The sequence below is a fragment of the Pongo abelii genome, chromosome 16, assembly GCF_028885655.2.
Source record: "Pongo abelii isolate AG06213 chromosome 16, NHGRI_mPonAbe1-v2.0_pri, whole genome shotgun sequence".
NCBI classification, from domain to species: Eukaryota; Metazoa; Chordata; class Mammalia; order Primates; family Hominidae; genus Pongo; species Pongo abelii.
In genome coordinates, this window is record NC_072001.2 from 70377972 (window position 1) to 70391806 (window position 13835).

The window sequence follows — 13835 nt, forward strand, 5'->3', positions numbered from 1 at the left end:
TTTTATACTGGATTAGTTGTCTTTTTATTATTAAGTTGTAAGAGTTCTTTATATGTTCTAGATACATTCTGCTGATCCTCATAAGATACATGTTTTACAAATATTTTCCCTCATTTTGAGGGTTATCTTTTATCCTTCACTTTCCTGACAGTGTCCTTTGAAGTATGAACATTTTTAATTTTGATGAAGTCCAATTTATTTTTTTTCTTTGGTTGCTTGTGTATTACTAACTTTTAAGAATAGACTAAAGGAAAAAAGTTATGAAGATATCCTATAACCAAGTAAGTTGTTCAGACTGATAATAATCGCATATTAAATCATGAATTCCCATATAGAAAACACATCCGATTTATCTGGGTGGAGGGCAGGAAGGAATGCACTTCACCTCTTACGTTTTTAATAACTAGATTTTCAGATTAAATATTTGACCTTTGAATGTCAATGTCCAAGAAACTGCAAAGAAACAAAACCTGAGTTAGATTTGTGTGTTTTCAGGGCCATTTGTTGCAACAGCTAGATGTTCATAATCCTTACAAGAGCTGGAATTGTTTTTTCAAATTGAGCATATTTAAATATTTTTAAAAGAGTTTCAAACAAATATTTTTCTGCAACTGTACAAAATTAGTGGCATGACATAACCTAAATGTTCTATTACTGCTCAATAAATACTAACTAGACAATACATAATCCCAAATAATCAACTGGCATTATATAATTTCCCAATGTAATAATCTCAAATAATCAATTGTGATTATAGTAATTTTTGAACCAAAACAACAACAAAAATTGGTCATTATTAATGTCTTGAAAAAGGTAACCAATACCTCTATTATTTTTTTTTTACTTTGTCAACCAACTTTTTTTTTTTTATTTTTTATCTTTTTATTTTATTTTATTTTATTTTATTTATTATTATCATTATTAATATTATTATTATTATACTTTAGGCTCTATGGTACATGTGCGCAACGTGCAGGTAAGTTACATATGTATACATGTGCCATGCTGGTGCGCTGCACCCACCAACTCGTCATCTAGCATTAGGTATATCTCCCAATGCTATCCCTCCCCCCTCCCCCCACCCCACAACAGTCCCCGAAGTGTGATGTTCCCCTTCCTGTGTCCATGTGTTCTCATTGTTCAATTCCCACCTATGAGTGAGAATATGCGGTGTTTCCAACTTTTTAATTAAAAAAACATTTTGGTTTAAAAATTTTTATTAGTGGCAACAGTCGTACAACAATGTGAATGCACTTACTGCCACTGAAATGCACATTTTAAATGGTAAATCTTATGTATATTTAACCACATCTTATGTATATTTAACCACAATTTAAAAAGAGAAAAGGGGAGAAAATAAAAGAGAAAAAAAGAGTAGGAAAAACACAGACCCCTAAAACAAATAAACCAGTCTGAGCACCTGCTGGCAGACAACACTTGGACATTAAAGAAAAGCAGGCTGAGGAAGACACAGTTCACTGGGCACACAGACAGATCACCAGCAAAGCAGGCTCTACAAACAGCATAGGAGGTAGGTTACCCTGGAAGAGTAATATGACCCACCATATATCCATAGAGAGCTTTGTCTCTAAAGTAAGACGCAAGGCTCTAAAAGGATATCCTTCACACTTCCTAAGACCTGGGTTGCATCAAAATGTCGTTCATTGTATCTTCATACCACATACACCAGGATCCTCTTTAACATGAAATTAAGCTAATTAATGGCAGTATTTTGTTTTTTGGTTAACAGGAAACTAATGTACCAGTAGTGTCAAGAAAAAAAAAGAAAGCGAGGAAACCTCAGGGCAAAGAACCATGAAAAAATCCACAATGTACCTCCTTGCTTTGTTTAGTGTCTAAAACAAGTAAAATGGCATTTTTTCAGGAAACACATTTGACCATACTTCCAAAGTAATAAAGCATGTTTAGTTCAGCTTCTCAATTTACAACCATAAGTGTACATTACAAGGCAATAATTCTTTAATATATGAACTTGGGACACAGATTTTTCAAAAAGTCAATACAGCCAAAGAAGATTTTGTGAAAATAGTTCTCATAAATATAAAAAGCACCACTGAATATAATTTTATTCTAAATTGATCCAGTTTATGTTCCAAATCTTATTTTTATAGCCCTCCTATGGTAAATGCTCCACAAGGATTTGCTGAATAGATGAATGAGAAGGACCAAGCCTTAATTTGAATTTGTTCTGGTAACAGAGAGATAACCACATAAATGAAAATCTCCTTATTGTAGCTATGATTAAAAAGTCAGAAAATAACAGATGTCGGTGAGGTTGCAGAGGAAAGGGAAGTACTTATACACTGCTGGTGGGACTGTAAATTAGTTCAGTCACTGTGGAAAGAAGTTTGGAGACTTCTCAAAGAATTTAAAATAGAATTACCATTCAACCCAGCAATCCCATTACTCAGTATACACCCAAAGGAATGTAAATCATTCCACCAAAAAGACACATGAATGTGTATGTTCATCACAGCACTATTCACAATAGCAAAGACACAGAATCAACCTAGATGCCCATCAACGGTGGACTGGATTAAAAAAATGTGGTACACATACACCACGGAATACTACACAGGCATAAAAACGAACAAAGTCACCTCCTTTGCAGCAACATGGACACAGCTGGAGGCCATAATCCTAAGTGAATTAAAAGCAGCAACAACAACAAAAAACAAATTAACACATGCTCCCACTTATAAGTGGGAGCTAAACATTGAATACACATGGAGATAAAAAGAGGCCCAACAGACACTGGGGCCTACTTGAGGGGAGAGAGTAGGAGGAGGGTGAGGGTTGAAAAACTACCTATCAGGTACTATGCTCACTACCTGTGACCTGGGTGACAAAATCATTCGCACACCAAACCCCAGCAACACACAATTTACCCATGTAACAAACCTGCACATGTGCTCCTTGAACCTAAAATAAGGGTTGGAGGGGCCAGGCGGGGTGGCTCACGCCTGTAATCCCAGCACTTTGGGAGGCCGAGGTGGGCAGATCACAAGGTCAAGAGTTCAAAACCAGCCTGGCCAACATGGTGAAACTCCCGTCTCTACTAAAAATACAAAAAATTAGCTGGGAGTGGTGGCGCGTGCCTGTAATCCTGGCTACTCAGGAGGCTGAGGCAGGAGAATTGCTTGAACCCGGGAGGCAGAGGTTGCAGTGAGCCAAGATCGTGCCACTGCACTCCAGCCTGGGCAACAGAGCGAGACTCTGTCTAAAAAAAAAAAAAAGAGTTGGAGAAGGAAAAAAAAAACCCAAAAAACTCCTTGTTCTTTCTAGATCTAGATTGCTACATCAATAAAATAGAATCTAGCACCCTTGCAATTCAATTTAACAGACAATAAGATTCCTCCTAGAAAGAAAAAAGGAGGAAGGAGGATGGGGAGAGGGGAAGAAAAGGAGAGGAAGGAGTACCTTATTATGCCAGAAGGAGCTTCTTTAATGACAACAAGGGTTATATCACACCTCAGGAAAGCTAAAGGGTGCCAATCTCACTTAACACTCAAGGGTCTACCAAAAATTGAAGTGAAATATTCTATTTTTATAAAACTGGTCTTCTACTTGACCTTTATCAGGGAAGATGGGGTAAGCTCACTGTAAAATATGATTTTTCGTTTTGTGTGGTTTTTTTTTGTTTGTTTGTTTGTTTGAGATGGAGTCTTGCTCTGTCGCCAGACTGGAGGGCAGTGGCACGATTTCGGCTCACTGCAACCTCTGACTCCCTGGTTCAAGTGATTCTCCTGCCTTAGCCTCCCGAGTAGCTGGGATTACAGGCACGTGCCACCACACCCAGCTAAGTTTTGTATTTTTTTTAGCAGAGACGGGGTATCACAATGTTGGCCAGGATGGTCTTGATCTCCTGACCTTGTGATCTGCCCACCTCAGCCTCCCAAAGTGCTGGGATTACAGGTGTGAGCCACCTCACCTGGCTGTAAAATATGATTTTTCTCATTCCCTTCTGTAGTGTCTCACTCAGCATACTTGTTGAGGCAGCCAAGAGATGTAAGACAGAAAAACCCTATACAGGAAGCAATTCCTAAAAGACTGTGTTAATGGACTGAATTGTATCCCCCACCAAATTTGTATGCTGAAGTCCTAACCTCCAGTATCTTAGAATGTGGAGACAGGTTGACTGCAGATATATTAAAATGAGGTCATACTGCAGTAGGCAGATCCCTACTTCGATGTGACTGTTGTGCTTATAAAAGGGGAAAATGTGGACACAGACAGGCACCCAGGGAAAACATCATGTGAAGGCTGGAGTTATGCTGCCACAAGCTAAGGAACTACCAGAAGCTAGAAGAGAGGCCTGAAACAGACCCTTCCCCGGCACCTTCAGAGGGACCATGGCCCTGCCAACACCCTGATTTTGGACTTCTGGCTTTCAGAACTATGAGACAATGCATTCATGTTGTTCTATGTCATATGGTTTGTGGTACTTTGTTACCATGGTCCTAGGGAACCAATACAGACTATAAGAGGCCAGCGTGCACTACCCTCTTCAGACTGCACTCCAGATCCAGCCTTCTGCCTCATGGCCACGGCCACTACATTACCCCCGGCCCCAGCACTTCACTCTTGAACTGCTGCAAAAGCTCTGGTCTCCCTTAACTTCAGACTCTATGTTGACTTTCTTCCATTACCAAACCTCCCTGCACACCACCTTCTTTGCATCAACCCCTTAATTTAAAAATCTCCAGTGACTCACCAATTTTTACAGGAAAAAGCCAAAATTCTCCTGACTGGCATTTAGGCCTCTCTCTAAGCTAGCTCCAAATGCTAGGTGATATTCTCTTAGTGACCCTAGAACACACAACTTTTTGTTTTTGAGACAGGGTCTTTCTCTGTTGCCCAGGCTGGTGTGCAGTGGCATGACCACAGCTCACTGCAGCCTTTACTTCTTGGGCTCAAGCAATTCTCCCTCCTCAGTTTCCCAAGTAGCAGGGACCACAGGTGCATACCACCACGCCCAGCTAATTTTTATGGAGACGGGCTCTTACCATGTTGCCCAGGCTGGTCAGAACATACAACTGTTATTCTCTATGTCATGCCTCCTTCTCCACTTGCCGTTCTCCCCTTTTCATCAGTCCAAATCTTGAGCTTCCTGTGAAAACTACTGTCAGGACACACTTTCTCCTTGAAGCTCTCTCTCTATACTTAAGCCTAACACAACAGCCATATTTCTGATTTTATGCACTTTACTGCCTGCATCAGTCATCTGTACTCATCACAGATTGCCTTGCATAGTTCTCTGGCATTTGAAAAGTACAGGATTGACTTTCATAGCTGGACTAGGAGCTCCTTAATAATAGGGTCTATGTCTTATAATTTTGGAGGTACTTCTCAAAGCCAAAGATAATGCTGGGTGTATTACAGGCAACCTCTAAATTCTTACTGAATTAACTATTAAACATATATGAAAAATTCCTAGAAATGCTACTTTTGGCGCTTCCTTCAATCAGCGAACTGAAATTGGAACAAATCTACAGATTTCATATAGCACTAATGGTTCCACATATATCTGAATAATTTAAAACTTACAAGGAACAAGAGGAAAAAAATGACTTGAGTCCCAAGTTACTTACCATTCTTCATCACTACATTGGACCACACATTGGCATTCAGGGCTTGGACAATTCGCTTTACTCCTGTAGATTCTGGGAAGTCATCTAATCAGGGAGGGGAAATATATATATTTATATGCAACACTCACACAGACATACATATACATTCACAAAAATGTGGCCAGGCGCGGTGGCTCATGCCTGTAATCCCAGCACTTTGGGAGGCCAAGGAGGGCAGATCACCTGAGGTCGGGAGTTCAAGACCAGCCTGACCAACATAGAGAAACTCCATCTCTACTAAAAAATACAAAATTAGCCGGGCATGGTGGCGCATGCCTATAATTCCAGCTACGCGGGAGGCTGAGGCAGGAGAACCGCTTGAACCCAGGAGGCAGAGGTTGTGGTGGGCCGAGATGGCATCATTCCAGCCTGGGCAACAGGAACGAAACTCCATCTCAAACAAACAAAAAAAATGTTATGTATATTCCACCAAGCCATATTTTCAAATGACTGTGGTTTTGTTATCTTGTTTATTTAGTTGTTAGTTCACATCATACAAGGAAAAAAATCAAATACAGAGCTTGGAGCTCTCAATAAGAATATTCTAGAGAAACTCTTTTATTCCTCGGCTGTCTGAGGATTGACCACCATCATGAATGACATGGTAACTATCCAAACTGGAAAGTTCATGACCAACCAACTACTTCAGAGAAAAAAAATGGTCATTGATGTCCTTCACCCTGGGAAGGCAACACTACCTAAGAGAGAAATTCGGGAAAAAGCAGCCAAAATGTACAAGACCACACCAGATGTCATCTTTGAGTTCAGAACTCATTTTGGTGGTGGCAAGACTACTGGCTTTGGCATAATTTATGATTCCTTGGATTATGCAAACAAAAATAAACACAAACATAGACTTACAAGACATGGCCTGTGTGAGAAGAAAAAGACCTTGAGAAAGCAATGAAAGGAATGTAAGGACAGCATGAAGAAGGCAGGCAGACTGCAAAGGCCAGTGTTAGTGCTGGCAAAAAGCCAAAGGAGCAAAGGTGCTGCAAGGATGTTATCAGTGGCCACTGTGGCTTTTTCATGAGAAGATTAATAAACTAAAAACTTTCATATGGAAAAAAAAGAATATTCTAGAAACTAAAGCAATTAAACACACAATATAAGGCAGTTATATAATAAAGTTATCCTCACCAATGGAATCTATTTATATTCTGAAAATGAAAGATTCCACTTATTACACACATTCCTGGCATAGTACTAGAGATACCAATCTACACAGAATGAGTTTCCTGAAGGCAGGAACAGTCCTCTTATTAATAGTGTGTTATAAAATCATGTAAATGCTCTATCCTGTGCTGGAAACCATAGAATAATAAGTGTTATTTATGATCAATATCTATAGAAGAACTTCTTGATCAGAGAAAGATAGTTTGAATGAGAAGTGAAATGACTACAAGTGTAAGAGACAGGCAAACGGTCATTACAACAACTTAGTTTAGTTTATTATTAGTACTATCCTGCTTCTGGAATTTGACTGATACTACTCAAAATAACAGGGTTGTAATCCCATAGTGTACCAAAAAAGGTGGTATTCTTAGCTACAACACAGGAATGATCGTGTACAAAGGAAATGGAGATCCTGCAGATGTTGAGGATTGTAAGCCTGCATCTGGAAAATAATGACAGAAATAGTTTTCATGTGGTTAAAAAAGGAAAGTTTCCTGAGTTTACAGAACATAATCCACACAGACCCTGTCTCTAGTGGTCAGCCTAGCCCTGGGTGGTTTAACAAGAAGAGCACAGAGTTACATGTCAGAATATCTGAATTTGAACCCAGGCTCTGCCACCTACTAGCTATTTGATCAAGAGCGAATCACTTACACCATTCTCACAGAAAGTGGAAACAATACCACTCTATGCACATCTCTCCTAGAGGAAAGATGCACTGGAATTGATGATTTACTAATGTAGCCTTCCCCCTACATTGGAAACTCCTTGACAGCAGAAATCTTGTCTTACTGAGTTCATATGCCCATTGCCTAGCACAGTGCCTGAAAAACAGCAGGCACTCAGCAACTGTTTAATGGATCGATGAATCATTTAAAGAATACCAACCTGCCAACCTAACAGAAATACAGTGATTAAATTGAAAATACTCGGCTGGGCACGATGGCTCACGCCTGTAATCCCAGCACTTTGGTGGCCGAGGCAGGCAGATCATGAAGTCAGGAGATCGAGACCATCCTGGCTAACTTGGTGAAACACCGTCTCTACTAAAAATACAAAAAAAAAAAAAAAATTACCCGGGCGTAGTGGCGGGCGCCTGCAGTCCCAGCTACTTGGGAGGCTGAGGCAGGAGAATGGCGTGAATCTAGGAGGTGGAGCTTGCAGTGAGCAGACTGCACTCCAGCCTGGGCAACAGAGACAGACTCTGTCTCAAATAAATAAATAAATAAAAATAAAGAAAGAAAATACTCTACCAAGATAAGTTTATCACCACCAATGTTTGGATGAAGACCTAAAAGTCATGTTTATCTTAATTGTGAATGACTTAATTCTCAAAAGAATAACTAATACTTTAGATGATATAACCAGGAACCAAAAATGTGGTCTGAAATGAAGAGCTAGTACCAGTAAGAGGAAAATGAATACAAACTAGCATAAAGTCCTATATTCAGGTTCGAATAATACATGCAAGTAAAAGATGAGGAAATATGGCTTAGGAATAGTTTGTATTTTAAAAGTCTACGAAGGTTTTCATTACCTTACCTAAAGATGACATATCAAAAAACCCATTTTAAGATTAAGCTGAATGAATACAAGAACATTATTCAGACAAAGGGCTACGAGAAATATAGTAGTATAAAGAAGCAGAGATTCCAAAATGATAACAGTCAAATACTGACTCCCAAGGACAAGAGAAAGAGAAAATTCTAGTGCCAGAAATCACACAGGCTCACATACACAAAACAGGGCACAAGTTTCAGGGACCTAGAAAAACACAGAAAAAGATGTACATGCTAATTTTCAACACTCTTTAAAATGAGCAAGAAGAAAAACCAGACTTTTTATTTCAGTTTTGTTCTTTTCTTCTCTAGCAGGTTTTATTCTCAAAGGTAACAGCATTTTGGAAAAATTATAAATAAAACCAGAATATAGAAAAATATTTCTTAATTCCTTAAAAAAAAATACAAGTTTCTTGAAATGACTGCTTATGTCTTATCTATGTACTTTAATTCACGTTGGGTGCCCCTGCCCAGAATGTCTTTTGGAACAACTGGCATATTCATAATGCCACCTCTCCACCAGTCCTCTCACTACAAGCCCAGGACCTTTTCTAACTTCTTCCCCATGGAGCAGCTGACACGTGAGAGTTCACAATGCCAACACGTTCTCTGCACTTTTAAACAAAAATAAGCTCTCTGGTCTCTAAAATACCACAGCACTACTATTTCTTCTATAATACTTATGACATTCCACTTGGTAATTCAATTATCTGTAAGTTTCATCTCTTGTACCAGATTATAAGGTTTTGGTGAACCAAAAACCCTCTTATCCTGGTAGATACCACAACAGGTGTACTTCAAAGGAGAAAAGATGAGAAAAGAAATGGGGAAGGGGAGTAGAAGAGGGGAAGAAATAGAAGGTCCAGCAACAGCGGAGGACAGCGATGGCAGAGCTACCTGGGGTGGAGGTGGGGGATTAAATTTGGGGTCTGTTTTTTGGCTTCAAATGTCCAAAAGACATTCAAATGGATTTGAAATGTCCCCTGCGATTCTTGGGAATTCAGCCTTAGGTTACTATGAATTCAAAATAAGAAACATCAACTTTAACTACTATGAAGGTCTAACTCTCCTTCTTCAGCAGTGGGGAAAGGAAAAAAGATTATGGAAATGACAAAGATTTTAGAAAGCAGCCCTATACCTTTATCCATAAGAAAAACACACATTTTCAGAAGTTCTAAAATAGGTGGTAAAACCAAATAAATGAATTATTACACTAAGTGTAAGACTACATCAAGGGATTTTGCTTAAATCCTTGAAACAGCTGGGGAAAAAAGTTTCTTGAATTTTGCCGTGATTTTTCTTCCCTGAATTAAAATAATCTCTCATATCTAAGTGCCATATTTTCTACTAACACATAAACTTACCATCCTCCTCAGGCAACTCCTCTGGACTAAGTTCTACCAATTCAAAGCCATGTTTGATGCACCATTCTTGAGCTTTTTGTCGGTTTATACCTAAAATAATATGCAAAAGAATCTTCATAAGTAAAAAGAAAATAAAACATGACTATTCCTGCAATATTTTTCACAAATCTCAATGTGTTTCCCTTAATGTCAATGTTATTCTAAAGGCATCTAAAATAATAAAAAGAAAATGATTTCTCAGCCCCGAAGTATCCATTCTTAGAAAAAAAGTAAGTATTATAAGATTCCAAAGAAAAATAGCTGAAAATATTTTCATAAAGCAATAAAGTCACATGGGATATATGTCCTAAGCTAAAGAAAGAGATGTACTCTGTTTATCAAGGAATGGCAAATGCATGTACCAACTACTGTCCCATCCACATGCCTTACCATCTTCAGACACTCTATCGCAGACCAAGATCATCACCTCAGGTAACCATGCTTCTGCCAGTGGAAGCCATGAGGAGACACTATCAAGGCCCGATTTCTAGAGGGAACAAAAAATATAAACAAACAAAAACAGAAAAGAGATAGTAAGATAAAATGTAATGGGAAAAAAAGAAGGCATGCAATAATTTCTTATTCAAGCCTTCATAGAAAACAAAGTCTTACTTGTGTGCTGTCAAAGTAAACCACAAATGCTTGGACAGATTCTGCAATCTCTGCAGTAACAAGAAATTTGTTTGGCACCACACATAGATTGATGTCTGCTGAATAGTATTTATTATCAATGGTCCAGGGATAAAATCTCACAGCATCATTGGAAGTCAATTCGACAATAAGATCTTCTGTTCCAAGAATATCTAAAAATAAATGACAACATTACCATGTAAAGTGCAAAACCAATATACATTGGTTGATTTTCTCAGTCAGATACCAGATAAAGCTGGTACTTTCGCTGTTTCCTTTTATGTGAGGATTTCAAAGGACCCTGCATTTATTAGCTTTAATCCTATATTCTCTGATCATCTGATTATAAATGTTATGGCGATATAATTTAAGTCATTGACTTTTTCTCTTTACGAACACAAAAATCATTGTGAACTAGATTAGACAGTAGTAAAGGAAAAAACAGTCATATAACCAAATATCCAGCAAAGAGCAAGTAGAAGACAAAGAATGACAGCTCTATTTATTGTATTGCTTAAGTACTTCATAGGAGGTAGACAATAACAATCTTCTAGAATTTGTAACTATTTTGTACTTATTGCAAACTAAAAGGAAGATAGGATTAAGGCTAAACCATTAATAAAATAGAAGAGCTACATATATTTCTTGGACTGAATGCTTAGACATTAATTCAGCTAATGAAATAAAAGAATGGATACTGATAAATGACCCCAATCCTATTTATATTCAGCCTTGTTCACATTCTTTGAAAGCCAACCTAAATTCTTGTTTGATCAAGACACTTCCGGTAAATTTTAAATGTGTAATAGCCAAGCAAATTACTATAAATGTTTTAGATTATAACTAAATCTTTTGGAAATCTATGTGCAGCATGTATATAACAGGAAATCCCCACAGTAAGAGACAAGTCAATGGTGAACAAATGAATATAGACATGGTCATGGAGCCATGGAAGCATTTTGCGTCCATTATGTTATACAGTATTTACAACTGGAAGAGAAATTAGAAGTTGTTCCAATCTAAACTCCCGTCTCTCACACCCATACTCATAACCTCCACTTTATACAAATGTGGAAAATCAGCTTATAGAAGTAAAATGACATGCCATTAATTGACTTATCAGAAGAATATAATGAAAAACAGTCACAAACTCCTCGTCAATGCATACTGAGATGAACACGTATTAATGAAATGTGCCTCAAACTCATAATTAGCAAGACATTGAAAACTAGAAATTAAATTTTAAATCCCAGAGCTAACATTATATATTTGAAAAGCTGCCATCATTTTTGCTCAACATAAAGTTATGGGGAAATTATTTAGTCCAAAAGACTGCTAGGCATTATGTATAAAGTGTGTGTGTATAAGTATACACATGCATGAATTCTTTTTATTAGTAAAGTTTCATCATGTCGTTAAGAGGAACTAATCTTCTGAAGAATGAAAGGTCGGCCCTTTTTTTAGCAAAACAATTAAATTTAAAGTAAATTTAAGGTTTTATCTTTGATATAAAGCATATCATGAAATTAACTTTTAAAATTTTTTCACCAAAAGCAGAATTGTTACTCTTAAATTAACAGAAGGTCTATGTCAATATTTGACAATCTGAGTGCATCCCATCTCTTTAAGAAATCAGCAGTTCTTTCTACTTAATTTCTACCCGAAGTCATAATCTTTTACTTAGTGTCAGTCAATTCCATCACAACCAGCTGCCATGTCCCTTATGGAGCATTAAGACAATTTCAGGTGGGAAATAAACAGGAGAAACAGGTAAGTTATTAAAATCAAAGATGTTGTTTTCATGTAAATGTCTCACAGAAAAACAAAAACTAGATCAAAGTCTACATTGCATTCAAATCTAACACTCCAAACTTCAAGAAGGTGGCATAGTAATACATGGCTGTGTTTCTAAGAGCTGAATACTGGCACAGCTAACACACATACCACAATATGCTGATAAATACACATATAAAAGAAAGAAACTAAAACAAGGAGAAAAGCAAAAAAATGTATAAACTAATTTTTTAATGGTGAAAGGACCCACCACATAAAATCAGTCTTCATTAATTTTTTTTTTTTTTTTTTGAGACGGATCTCGCTCTGTCGCGCAGGCTGGAGTGCAGTGGCACAATCTCGGCTCATTGCAACCTCCACCTCCCGGGTTCACACCATTCTCCTGCCTCAGCCTCCAGAGTAGCTGGGACTACAGGAACCCACCACCATGCCCAGTTAATTTTTTGTATTTTTAGTACAGACAGGGTTTCACCGTGTTAGCCGGGATGGTCTCGATCTCCTGACCTCCTGATCCGCCCGCCTCGGCCTTCCAAAGTGCTGGGATTACAGGCATGAGCCACCGCGCCCAGCCATTCTTGGGTAATTTTTAAAAATAGCAAACTGAGTATTTTTTAAAGGAGGGAAGCACAAATAAGAAAATACAGTAATGAATTCACTTGTTACTAAGGGGCAAAGTACAAAGGCAGGGGGACTAATATTCCTATCATTGCTACAATCAGTTCTTGATATTTCCTAAATTGGTTGTATTGTTAAAAACTGGAATCAAAAAATTGGGGTTATGCTTTCTTTGCTCCTCAACATGAGAAATATAAAATCACTTAAAATGGCATTATTAACTGCAATTTAAAATATTTAGATCCATTAATGATGGCTAATTTTATTAATGTTTAGAACACAAAAGAACAAAACAATGTTTGTTACTCAGAGTGCTTACAATTTCAATTTTATACTTTCATTTTCAAATGATTAAGACATTTACTTAACACGGAGAAAGAAGCTGTTCCTTTCTGTTTTCTCCAAACCTAGACAGGAATGGAACCAATAAGTTGGGAAAATGAATTTCACATTTCAGTGTTTCAGTAGCTAGTGGGCTTTGGTTTTTGTTTTATTCTCTGTGCTGCCTAAAACAAGTTGATAGCTCAATTTACTTATCAGATTTTTTTTTTTAACATTTTATGTCTAATCAAACACTTTCTTCAAGGCTGCATATGGACTTTATTATCACATCTGTGCCATATTAGAGCTAGGGAGAGAATAGTAAAGACTGTCTCATTCTAATTCTTATGACCAATATCATAATGTAGAGTTTAATTTAAAAAATGTAAATGTCTACACTAAATACAGCTTTCTTCCCTCATGTTTTCTATTTGATTTTCAAATGCTTAACAAGTTTATTCTTTTCCAAATTAAAATGAAATTATTCAAATTGTGCACATGGCTAAAGGTTTCTAGAGAGCAGGTAATATAATTCACTCATTTTACAGATGAGAAAACTGAGGCCCAGGAAAAAAGAAGCCACTTGCATAATAGGAGCAGAGCCTAAAACTGGATTAAATTCACCAACATTCTTTCCTACTACACCGTGATGTTACAATACTTACCATCTGAGCTGGATCACACTT

At 37.5% G+C, this 13835-nt stretch overlaps 2 protein-coding genes across 8 annotated transcripts in view; one reads left to right on the plus strand and one right to left on the minus strand.

Moving 5' to 3' along the window:
* The window catches only part of AAGAB (alpha and gamma adaptin binding protein), a 59119-nt gene that overhangs the window by 25611 nt on the left and 19673 nt on the right, over positions 1 to 13835 (minus strand). For all 7 annotated transcript variants that reach the window (NM_001131313.1, XM_063715982.1, XM_063715984.1 and 4 more), the window contains 4 exon segments: positions 5613 to 5696; positions 9751 to 9840; positions 10180 to 10276; positions 10402 to 10592. In NM_001131313.1, coding sequence (NP_001124785.1) covers positions 5613 to 5696; positions 9751 to 9840; positions 10180 to 10276; positions 10402 to 10592 — 462 coding nt within the window.
* Positions 6244 to 6558, plus strand: LOC103892546 (small ribosomal subunit protein eS24-like). Its single transcript, XM_054531613.1, has one exon. The coding sequence runs from the start codon at positions 6244 to 6246 to the stop codon at positions 6556 to 6558; it is 315 nt and encodes a 104-aa protein (XP_054387588.1).

Excerpts from the sequence above, each read along its gene's own strand:
- LOC103892546 (XM_054531613.1), top strand. The coding sequence starts at position 6,244 with ATGAATGACATGGTAACTATCCAAACTGGAAAGTTCATGACCAACCAA.